Below are 12,157 nucleotides of genomic sequence, written 5' to 3'. Positions count from 1 at the left end.
ATAGTAACTTTGTTAAGAAAATCTTTCAGATTTGATCCCAGCTTTTCTGTCAGATATGATCCCAAGTGATTACATTTTCATTTAATTCCTTTCCATTAATGGGACAGCACTTTAGGAAAGTTATATATTTAAACTAATATTCTTGGAATTCCATGAATAGAGGAGATTTACATTATCTTACTGAGAGAATATGTAATGGGTGTAATTTATTTTCTTCAAGAACCAGAAATATTTGACAGAATCCTGGTTTCCTGATCCTAGTGGAATGCTCTGCCTTTTAGCCTGCTCCAAAGAATTTGAGAAATTGTCTGGCTCAGGGATTTTTATTTATACACATTTCTTATGCATTGTATACTAAAATTATAAATAATGACTGGAACCTTAGCTTTTTAGAATTCTGAGGGAGTTAGCTATTTTAAGTAGTTATTTCACAGCTAAAAAATAATCCATACCCCTGTGAAGGTTTTTAAGTTATTATTTCAACTTACAAATAATTTTACAAATTTTGACCATATATAAATGAAAATAAAATTTATTTCTTGCTTTTCTCCTTAAACATAGTAGACTAAATATAACTGTTTGATGATTTACTTGATAATGTACTTGATGTGGTATTATTTTGCTTTGATATATAATAAATATAGGGATGCCGTTAGAGTGTTTTTTGTTCCTCTAACATTTATTGACTGTTCACTGTAAGCCAGGCACTGTTCTGGGCACGATATCTGTATAGTTTTGTACTAGTATTCCCATACCTTGAATTCTTGGCTCAATTTTATGGTTTCTCCTTCCTGCCTCTATCTGAGCATAATGTTAAGAGCATAAATTCTAGAACTAGGCTGTTAAAATTTGTGTTCTGGCTCTGCTATTACTAGATGTTTGACTATAAGCTATACAACCTCCCTTTACCTCAGTTTTTGCATCTGTAAACTGGGACCAGTACTATAACCTACTTCATAGGGTTAGTACAAGAATTAAAAAAAAAAGCACACACATGCGAAATGTTTGGAACAGTGCCTGGCACAAGGGTAGTCCTACAGAAAGTATTAGTCATTATCACTACTATGAATATTACTGTTACTGTGAATTCTTAATACTGTTTGTTCTGCTTACTGTTTTTAAATTTCTTTAATCTTAGAAAACAGATAACTGAGCTTGCTAGAACCAAGTGTAAAAAAGTGTAAAATAAGAGTAGATTGACTATATGAAAGCTGGGATTTCCTTTCAAGAAAACAAAATGCAGCATATGCTTTGATACTGCGTTTTGGCTGCTGAGAACCTTTTTTTCTTAGTATGTACTTAGTCACTCAGTCGTGTCCAACTCTTTGCAACACTGTGGACCGTAGCCCCCAGGCTCCTCTGTCCATGGGATTCTCCAGGCAAGAGTACTGGAATGGGATGCCATTTCCTTCTCCAGGGGATCTTCCCAACTGAGGGATCGAACCTGCATCTCCTGCATTGCAGGCTAACCTTTAATAGGCCATATTTATTGAGAAAGTACTGAGGAAGGAAAAAAATAAAAATTTATCTTAATAAGGAGGACTTGTTTTTCAGGGAAAAAGATCTTGAAGAAGCTCTGGAAGCAGGAGGTTGTGATCTTGAAACTTTGAGAAATATAATTCAAGGGAGGCCACTGCCTGCTGATCTGAGGGCTAAAGTTTGGAAGGTAACTGGAAACTAAAACAAGTAAAATGTAATCACTTAAGAACAGTATTTTAGAATTTTGATTTTCAGCTGTCTTAGTTGCAGAGGACTTTATAATGTTATGCACACTCCACATTTAGAAAATTTATCGAATAGAGCAGCTTGCTAAAATGTGTGTTTCTGTGCAAGTGGAAAGTGTTAGTGTCTGACTCTTTGAGACCCCATGGCAGGCCCTTTGAGCCCACCAGGCTCCTCTGTCCGTGGGATTTCCCAGGCAAGTATACTGGAGTGGGATGCCATTTCCTTCTCCAGGGGATCTTCCTGACCCAGGGATCAAACCTGGGTCTCCTTCATTGCAGGCAGATTCTTTACTGTCTGAGCCACCAGGGAAGCCCGTGTTTCTGTAGTGTTTGGTATATTTAATAATTTAGGTTTTGAAAGGCAGTACTTCCTTTTGTAACCATTAGAATTTATGTTTATGAAGATTATTCAGTGAAATGGGAAAATGCAACCAATGAGTAAAATAGGATATATAATTGCAGATATGGAATTATATCTGCTATGTTTCTAAAAAAAATAAAAAAGGTGGGAGAGGAAATAGGTCTCTGGGTGTTAGAATTACATGAGATTTTCCTTTGCTCTATTTTCTGCTTCGGCTGTTCTCTAGTACATGTGTATTATCATTTTTTAATTTTAAATTAAGATTTTGTTACTAGTAAAAAGTATTTCCCATTGTTAAAACGTGTAAGCAAAGGATAAGATAAAAAAAAATCATTTGTTATCTACCATTTACAGGTAAAACACATAGTTATATCTCAGTGTCACATCTTATTTTTTCCCCTCTGCCCATATATATATGTAACAGGAATGGAGTTATACCTGTGCTTAGTATTCTAAATGTTACAGAAATTTAAAGCTCATGCAAAAACATAGAGACTTGTTTAGTGAACCCCCACGTACCCATCACTGAGTTGTAACTGTTGTCAACATTTGGCCATGTTGCTGAAGGTCCAGTACTTTGGCCACCTGATGCAAAGAACTGACTCCTTAGGAATGGCCCTGATGTTGGGAAAGATTGAAGGCAGGAGGAGAAGGGGACGACAGAGGATGAGATGGTTGAATGGCATCACCAGATCAATGGACATGAGTTTGAGCAAGCTCTGGGAGTTGGTGATGGATATGGAAGGCTGTCATGCTGCAGTCCATGGGGTCGCAAAGAGTTGGACACAACTGTGTGACTGAAGTGAACATTTGGCTGATTATATTTTATTAGTATTTTCTATCCTTTTCTCCCCACCCCACCCACTGTATTATTTTAAAGCAAATCCTTGTCAGAGCACTGAAATATTTTAGTATGAAAGTCTAAAGATAAAGACTTTAAAAATAACCATAACACAAATTGAAAAGAATTGTAATTCTTTAATGTGTTCTCACATAGTTGAGGGGACAAGGGAGCCAAGTAGGGTTTTCTGTATAAGGAGGCCAATCCCATTCATGTAGTGCTCTAGACCTAATCACCTCTCACAGGCCACACCTGTAAATACCAAAACATCGGGAATTAGGTTCATTCAACATAAATGAATTTGGGGGAGGGGACATAAAGGTTCATTCTATAGCATTAATGATGTTTGCTTGAAATAAGCTTACATGTGCAAAATATTATGTAAATACTTTGTGTAATTCATTTTATTCACAGGTTTAACATAAAGTAGTAAAATTTGATATAGACATTTTACTTTGTAATTTTTGAAGTATGCATTATTATCCCTAAATCCAGCCCTCTATTATTATTATAACATATTTTTCAGGAGTAAGAAATAACATAAGAAGCCAGTTGCTTTTTTTCTCTTTCTTCCAGATTGCTCTAAATGTTGCAGGAAAAGGTGATAGTTTGGCATCGTGGGATGGTATTTTAGACCTACCAGAACAGAACGCTATTCACAAAGATTGTCTGGAGTTCATTGGTAAGTTTAATAATCGTTTTCAAATGGTGAAAAATTCTGCAAATGATAATTTTTGGATGAAGGAGTCACTGTTTAGTAGAAAGAACTTGTTATAATTGGGGATTTGTTAAATTTGGAATATATTGAAAGGGCATAGTTTTAGAACATCTCTTTTGAAATTCTTATGAAATAATGTCAACATTTAAGAAAGAGAGTCTGATTTTTAGTATTTTTAAATTGTTTTTCATATTATTGAAGATCAGTATGATTGTATACAGCCCTCAGATTAAAAGGAGCTGTTCCAAAAGTTTCTCTGTAAGTCATAAGTTATGATCTGCTATAGAAAAGGTATTATAGATCATGGGTGAATAGGTTTCAAATCCCCCACTTGGTCTTTTGAAGATTAACTTATTTTGGTTTATATTTCTCTTTTTTAATTCATCTATAGTCCATTGGTGTCTTTTTGTTTCTCTGTCATTTTTTAGTTAAATTATTGGCTGAATAGACTTTTTAATGGGCTAACCTCAACCGAAACATTATTACTAGGCGAAGGATGGGAAATTTGGTGGTGGAGAATGAATCACTTTTCCTCCCCTCAACAAAGCCTTAGTGCCAGCTGCCTGTCCTGGGGTAGAGGATGATCCTTATAATCTGTTATTCGGAAAACACTTTTTTGCTTTCCAGGAATGTGGGTGATGTCGCAGATTCTATCTGTGGGTTGGAAAGATCCCCTGGGAAAGGGAATGGCTACCCATCCCAGTATTCTTGCCTGAAGAATTCCATAGACATAGAAACCTGGTGGGCTACAGTCCATAAGTTGCATAGAGTCGGACATGACTGAGTGACTAACACTTTCACTTTTCACTACTTTCATGTATACATAATACATATATTTCATGTATACATTTTATATATATATGTATAACATAGGTGTAGGTCAAGTATTAAGCTAATAAATCCTGAATAGCTAGTGAATATGAATAAGTATAAGGAAAGATGTACTTTTATGTAGTTTTATTTTGTCCTTGACATGCTCTAAATGCAGTAAGATAGTATTATATATTTTGTAAACAAATATTTTGTCCAATAACTGAACATCTAGCAGGCCCTTGGTAATTTTGACTCTTATTTTTTAGATCAGCTTTCAGTGCCAGAAGAGAAGGCAGCACAATTACTTTTGGATATTGAATCTGTAATTACCTTTTATTGTAAATCCCGTAACATTAAGTATAGCTCAACCCTTAGCTGGATACATCTCCTCAAACCGTTGGTGCATCTTCAGCTGCCACGAAGCGATTTATACAACTGCTTTTATGCGATCATGAATAAGTACATTCCCAGGTAAAACACGATTGTTTGTTATAGCTGTAAAATGAAGAAAGTTCTAGCTTGTTTTGAAGTAAAGTTGTTAGATTTATTTTGATGGTAAAGTAAAAGGTTCAAGTAATTTTTAAGGTTGTTTGAATCATAATTGCTATTTGACTTTGTGTGGTTATAAATATTTTTAAAGAATTGTTTAGTTAAGAATTTGTGCTTCTAGAGTTTACGTATGCAGTATAACTTTTCATACTTTTTTGATGGTATCTCTATTTTGACTTCTTCACTTATAAAAATAATATTACAGTGTCTAAGTAAAAGTTTTAGAGTACTGCTACCTTCAGTGAGGTGCTTGGGTTACAGCCTGGTTACAGAAATACAGATGTTGAAGTAATTGGAAGTGTGCTGTGTTAGGAAGGTGAAATACAGAGTGCTGTGGGAATGTACAATGGGGGTGACCTGACTTGCCCTGGAGGTCAGGAAGGTCTTCTCTGGGAAAGTGACACTTAAACTGAGTCTAGACAGATGTGTGGGTTGTTGTAGGGGGATGGAAGAGGTGTGAGGAAGAAGGGAGGTGGGTAGGAAGAGGGGATTCAGAAAGAATTCTTGTAGTTCTCAGGTATGGATCAGGTAGTCAGAATTTTAGTGCCAAAAGGAACTTTTGACATAATCTAGAGCAGTGGTTAGGCTGCTCAGTAAACCTTGGATACACATTGGAGTCATTGGGGGCGGGGTTTAAAAATCTTGATGCCCATTTACATACTTGACTAATTAAATCAGATCTCTTATGAAGACAGCCATGCATTGATGTTTGTTTAGATTTAGAGCTTCTTGGTTGATTGCAGTATGCACCTCAGGTAAGAGGACTGCTGTTCTGGAGCTTGATAGTTAAATGACTACCTTTTTTCTCCCCCTGCTTTTCTGTGTGAAAAGCACTATATTAGCCATGGGTGCTTTTTGTATTTTATCACTTAAACAGTGACCACTATATATCTCTGATTTACAACTACAGAAACTGAAGCAAAGACAGAAGTTAAATGACTTATTCAGCATTATACCTCTGGTGTATGACTGAGTCAGGATTTGAATCTAAGTTTGATTGGACATTTGTGCTTTAACTTATAAGTTTCTCCACTCTGGTTGCTTATTAGAATCAAAGAACTTTTTTGTTTGTTTGTTTTCTTTTTCTTTTATAGCTTTAAATATCATTCACATATTATAAAATTCATCCTTTTAATATGTACAATTCCATGGCTTTTAGTATAGTCACAGAATTGTGCAGCCATAGCTTCAATCCTTTTTAGAATGTTTCTGTCACCCCCAAAAGAAACCTTGAACTCACTAGCAGTCAACTTCATTTTCCCCCAGCACTCTCAGCCCTAGGCAGCCACTCATCTTTCTCTGTGGATTTGCCTATTCTGGGTATTTCATATAAATAGAACCTTATAATATGTGGTCTTTTGTGACTACCTTTGTTCACTTAGCATTGTCTTTTAAAGATTCATCGGTATGTATTATAGCATATATTAATACCATTACTTTATTTCTTTTTATTGCTGAGTAACATTTGATTGTATGTACAATGAAATAAAACAGCACATTTTATTTACTCATGTAATAGTTGCTGGACATTTGGATTGTTTTCACTTTTTGACTGTTACGAATAATGCAACTATGAACATTTGTGTACAAGTATTTGTGTGGACATTGCTTTGGGATATGTACGTGGGAGTGAGATTGTTGGATCATATGGTAAATCTATGTTTAACCTTTTGAGAAATTGCCAGACTTTACCACGATAATTGCAGCATTTTACAATCCCACCAGCAGTGATTAAAGATCCCAGTTTCTATAGATTCTTGCCAACATTTTTTTTTTTAATTATAGCCAGACTGAGTGTGAAGTGTTATCTCATTATGGTTTTTGTTTGCATTTCCCTGACAGCTAATGATTTGAGCATTTTTTTCATGTGCCTAGATGCAGTTTGTATGTCCTCTTTGGAGAAATATCTGTTCAGCCAAAGAACTTTTAAAACATATGACCCTTGATATTTCAAATATAAGTAGACTGTGTAGAGCCATGTCGATTTTTAAATTCCCAGGCAATTCTAATACATACCAGAGTGGAGAACCTCGGTATGACCTTGAAGCGATAGGGCTTCATGTAAGGAAAGCAGACCTAGAGATGCCAGAATACAGGGCTATGCTCATGGTAAAGCAGAGGCTAGAATTCACATTTGGGAGTCATTCCGTTATACTAATAGAGGAGGAAATGGCAACCCACTCCAGTATTCCTGTCGGGAAAATCCTGTGGACAGAGGAGCCTGGCGGGCTGCAGTCCATAGGGTCACAAAGAGTCGGGCACAACCGAATGACTGTGTTATACTAAGTCTCTCAACTGCTTATATTTTTACCACCTCTTAGTGTAACAAAACTAGTAATAGCAAGGGACATGATGTTCCAGCTTTCTCTCTACAGGATGTTGGTGGTGGTAGTTACTAGTAAAGGCTACATTGTAGAGGTTTACTAGTAGAGATTTACATTGAGCTGTGTAACATACTTTGTCAGGTTACTGCAGTTACTATTTCCATGAATTCCACATGAAACACAGGATTCCAGTCAGAGTCAGTGTTAATACCCCTGCATAGGCCCCAGCCCCACAAAATGTTGCTCAAACTCCACTATATCTTATTAGAGAGTCAGATGTAAAATGAGTAGAATCCTATCAAGCACAGTGCTTTGCAGTGGAGAGTAACTTTCAGTACACAGCTATTAAATGAATAGATGCTTTTGCAATGGCTGATTCCCTGAGATGTCCCACTTTTTCCGAGGATGAGACCCACAAACTAAGCAATTGTCCTTACAATATATGTTCCTAGTCTTCTTATCACTGTGTCTCTGTGTTTTGTTTTAGCAATCTACCGCCTTGCCTTTATAGAGTGGGGAAAGTGTTCAGACAAGGGAGGAGGTAGTCTTGTCAGTATGAATCCAGTTCTATCTTTGGGCATCTGAATTAGCAAATTAGGGCCTTTTCTACAAAACTTCGCTGTTAATCTGCAGTATTAAAAATGGTAGATGAATGGTCCTACCAAATCCTGGCATTGACCTTAGATCTTAGTTTTGCAGAGATTATTTTTCATTATTCCCACTTGAATAGCATTTTGAAACATTATTTATCAGTGCTTTTCATTAATGTTTTTACAGGAAATCTTTCACCTTATTTCAGTTTTTTTTTTTTACAGTTTGCTTTTTAAAGACTTCATCTACCAAAATACCACTAGTTCAAATATGAAATGACATATATGGAAGGGTAGCATGGTATAATGGTTTAATGTCCAGTTTCTGTGTACAAGTCTTAGTACCGTCACTTCTTAGCTACGTGACCTTGGTTGAGCTGCTTGACCACAGCTAAGCCTCAGTTTTCTCATCTGCAAATTGAGGGTGATAATAGTATCTTTCATAAAGTTGCTTGTAAAGATAAAATGAGATAACATTGTAAACTGTCTATTGTAGTGTCTGGCACATGGTGTTTTCTCAGTAAATACTGACTTTTATTAAGATAGCCTGCAATTTGATGGCCTGTACATTTTTAATGATTCATTAGACAGATTTATTAGACACCAGGGAACAAGGCAAGAAGTAGTATAGTTACTCAGTAAGGTCAGTGTTTGGCACCTCCTGGGATTTTCTCTGAGCATCTGGTACCCAGGCCACTTCCAATCACGGCTCTGGGTCCACTCTTTTGGAATGTTCGTCTCTGGCCATTTCAGAATTGGACCTTTGCTGAAGGATTCCTAATTGAGTACATTAACTATGGAGCTAACCTGAAGCCTTCCTGGGAGATCTTTCTTATTTGGCAGAAAAAGAAGGGAGCTGGACTTCCTCAGGGCTCTCCAGATCTCCCTTTGGGATCCAAAACTTATCAAAATAACCTAAGTGGTCCCTCTGTTTTCATTGGTCCCTGTAGTCCTTTCTCCTGAGTGCTGCCTGGGTTCACCTGGAAAGAATCTTCCTAGAGTTGGCTGTAGACGTACCATTTCTTCCTATCAGGTTGGGTATGTTAGGTATAAGCAGGAGAGGTCTGCCCCCGGTTGTGTCAGGTAGGCTTGCTGTCAATGCTCTTATGTCGGATGTTCTGGGGTAAGGAGGGGAGGAGGGTATTGCACGAGGACTGGTTACTGATATGATCATTTTTGACCTATTAATGCAAGAAACTTTGCTTCTCTTGTCTTTTAGGGATTGTTCCCTGAAGGGGAGACCATTTCATCTTTTCCGATTACTCATCCAATACCATGAGCCTGAGCTTTGTTCTTTTCTTGATACAAAGAAAATTACTCCAGACTCCTATGCACTCAACTGGGTAATAAAGTGAAAGTAGGAACACTTAATGAAAAATAGCTTTCTGTGAAACTATAGGTAGTTCTCCCCAAAAGAAAAAGAAAGAAAAGTGCTAAATTATAGACCATTATTATTTAAGGCAAAGGATTAAAATTAATAGCACTTCAAAGATTTTTTTTGCTCTTCATTTAGTTTAAATTATGTTGTTTTAGAAATATATGTAAATATATATATGGTATGTATCAGTTCACTTTAAAACCATGCGATTAAATTGTTGATAGTGTTGAGAATTGATCTACAATCACGAAGAAAATAACTTAAGATTATCAAATGATTGATATAAAAGAATATAAAATACATCTCAGTCCTCTGTCATTCTATATTTATATTTTAAATGGGAAGTTTTATTATTTTAGGTCTGTGGTTCTCAAGCCTTTTGGTCTCAGGACCTCTTACATTCAACATTTTTTGAGGATCCATAATTTATGTGGATCACATTGGTTAGAAATTAAGAAATTTTAGGTATTTGTTTAGAAGTAGTGATAAATCCAATACATGTTTACATAAATATTTTAAATGAAAATGAACTGTTTTCCAAAAAGAAAGAATAGTGGCATTTTTAAATTAGCAAATCTCATTGATGTTTGGTTAGATCACAGGCAAGTACATTCTCATATCTATTTCTTTATTCAGTCAGTGATGATACCATATTTCATGTAGCCTTTGGAAAATTATGTTGTTCATTTGTGAGAGAATGAATATGAAAAGGGCAAAATCTGAGTATTAGTATGAAAATAGCTTTGATCTCACAAACTCCCCTCTAAATACTCTTGGAGATGTCCAAGGCTCCTCAGACCATACTTTGAGAACTGCTCTTACAGGGTAACTTGAAGATCTTTTAAAAACACTGTTTAGGTTCCAGAAGAAAATATATATATATTCAAAAATTTTAACATGTTTCTTGATGATGTCTTACCTAACTTTTCTTCAGAAAGGATTCCATTTCTGCCATTTATTAACTGTATTATTTAATACACTTAGCCTCTGAACTTTGATTTCTTCATCTGTAAAATGGGAGTAATAATAGGATCTATCTCAGAGGGTGCTGGGATGAGTAAACAATCAGGAGATGCTGACTAGAGACCCTAACTGGTTCAGCTCTGGCATATTAAACCTCAAGCTGCAGCAGCCTGCTCTTTCGTTGCTTTTTGGCTACAGTCTTGTCACTTTGAGTAAAAATAATAAAATTGTAGGTTCTCTGAGATTCATATGTTGCTATTAAATCTACTTATTTGTATCGAAGTAACAAATTTTCTTTTAAGAATTTGAATATTTTCATAGACGCCTTTCTGGTCACATCATGCCTGAGAAATGCCATTTCTGTGGCCAGAACTCTGGATTAGTACTCAGTGCTGGTTGTAGATTTTAACTGGTTATGGAAACAACCAGTTTCTCTTTGTCAGTTTCCCAAGTAGTTCATTCTTGCTCCCAGTATCTTGTCTATGGAATGGAGTCTTTCTTTTCCAATCATGAGATAAAGCAAAACCAGTTCCTGTGATTTGAGAACTCATCACTGAGAATGATGCGGAGGTAGCTTTAGTTTGGCTAAGTGAAGTTAATGTTGACCGTGCCTTATCTGTTTATATTTGCATCTTCCTTATTTCTAATAGTAAATTTTAAACAACTACAAAAAACATTAGAAGCATTATGTATTGTACTTTAAAAGTTTCGTGGTCAACTGTAATAGCAGTTACATCAGCTGTGGAGTCTCAGGCGTTTTTTTTAGTCCAAGTATCACCACTCACTAGCTCTGTGATGTTAGGAAGGTTATTTCATACAGGTTTATTTTCCTACCTATAATACAGGGAGGAAAATGTCTACTTTGAAAGCCTGTCATGAGAATATTTAAAATAAGAGACATTTAATAAAAGATATGTGGCAGTAATTTAGTACCTGGCATAAAATATTCCTAAATATATGTGTTCTTGTTAGCTTCCTTTATTCATTAAAAATGTTTTAAATTTAAACCTATAAATAAGAATTGTTTCTGTATCTAAGAAAAATGGAATAATCTAAAAATATCCCTAAATTCATGCAATTTAAAACACAGTTGGGCTTTAGAGAAATTTACATTAACAATTCTTTAATTGACGTAGAAAACCATTGAGCTCTTGAAACATTTTGCAGGACATCAGTGTTGTCTCATTTGTTTCAAATTATGTACAAGTAAGCTTGGGGCACAGTTGGCCTTTAAATTGTTATTACAATGTCATTTGGTGCTCTTAACTGAAATTACCATGCTTGATTGTTACAATTACTTAGCGAGTTAAGTACTGTAGTAGTTACCTTATAGAGCTCATGGGTAATTATGCTAGGTATTATGCTATGGCAGATACATGCTAACTTAAGTTACTTTAGATATTAAGGGTTAGTTATCTTTCTCTTCATCAAAACAGTGGTAGAGCATGGGTAATATTCCTTTTTAAAAAAAAAGGAGAAATGTAAAGCTCGCGAGGTTAAGTGACATGCCCTGAGTCACACAGCTAGTCAGTGGCTTCATTGTGCCTTGAATCCGCATAGTCTTCTTTTGCATTACATACAGTAAAATTAAGGTCCACGTTAAGTATCAGGTACGGACAGTTTGTTATAATGTTACTTATGCATTTGCCTCAATACTTTAAAAAGAGCAAGTCATTTCCAGTGGTTTATATTTCTCATTTCATTTCCTGGTTACAGCTTGGAAGCCTTTTTGCCTGTTTCTGTTCCCCTGAAGTCACTCAGGCAATATGGGATGGATATCTACAACAGGCAGATCCATTTTTTATTTATTTCTTAATGTTAATAATCCTTGTTAATGCAAAGTAAGTATCAAGTTGGCTGCATTTTTCTCCTCTCTGTTCTCAGGGTGCTCTGTTA

At 35.7% G+C, this 12,157-nt stretch overlaps 1 protein-coding gene across 3 annotated transcripts in view; it reads left to right on the top strand.

Moving 5' to 3' along the window:
- Nucleotides 1-12,157, top strand: part of TBC1D23 (TBC1 domain family member 23) — a 53,730-nt gene that overhangs the window by 15,101 nt on the left and 26,472 nt on the right. For all 3 annotated transcript variants that reach the window (XM_081572471.1, XM_081572470.1, XM_081572472.1), the window contains exons 2-6: nucleotides 1,555-1,666; nucleotides 3,503-3,608; nucleotides 4,724-4,928; nucleotides 9,140-9,263; nucleotides 11,978-12,102. In XM_081572471.1, coding sequence (XP_081428597.1) covers nucleotides 1,555-1,666; nucleotides 3,503-3,608; nucleotides 4,724-4,928; nucleotides 9,140-9,263; nucleotides 11,978-12,102 — 672 coding nt within the window. The remainder of the gene's footprint in view (nucleotides 1-1,554; nucleotides 1,667-3,502; nucleotides 3,609-4,723; nucleotides 4,929-9,139; nucleotides 9,264-11,977; nucleotides 12,103-12,157) is intronic.

Source organism: Giraffa tippelskirchi, chromosome 2, assembly GCF_054371585.1.
Source record: "Giraffa tippelskirchi isolate mGirTip1 chromosome 2, T2T-mGirTip1v1.2.pri, whole genome shotgun sequence".
In the NCBI taxonomy this organism is placed as follows: domain Eukaryota; kingdom Metazoa; phylum Chordata; class Mammalia; order Artiodactyla; family Giraffidae; genus Giraffa; species Giraffa tippelskirchi.
This window is presented reverse-complemented; position numbering and strand designations above follow the sequence as displayed.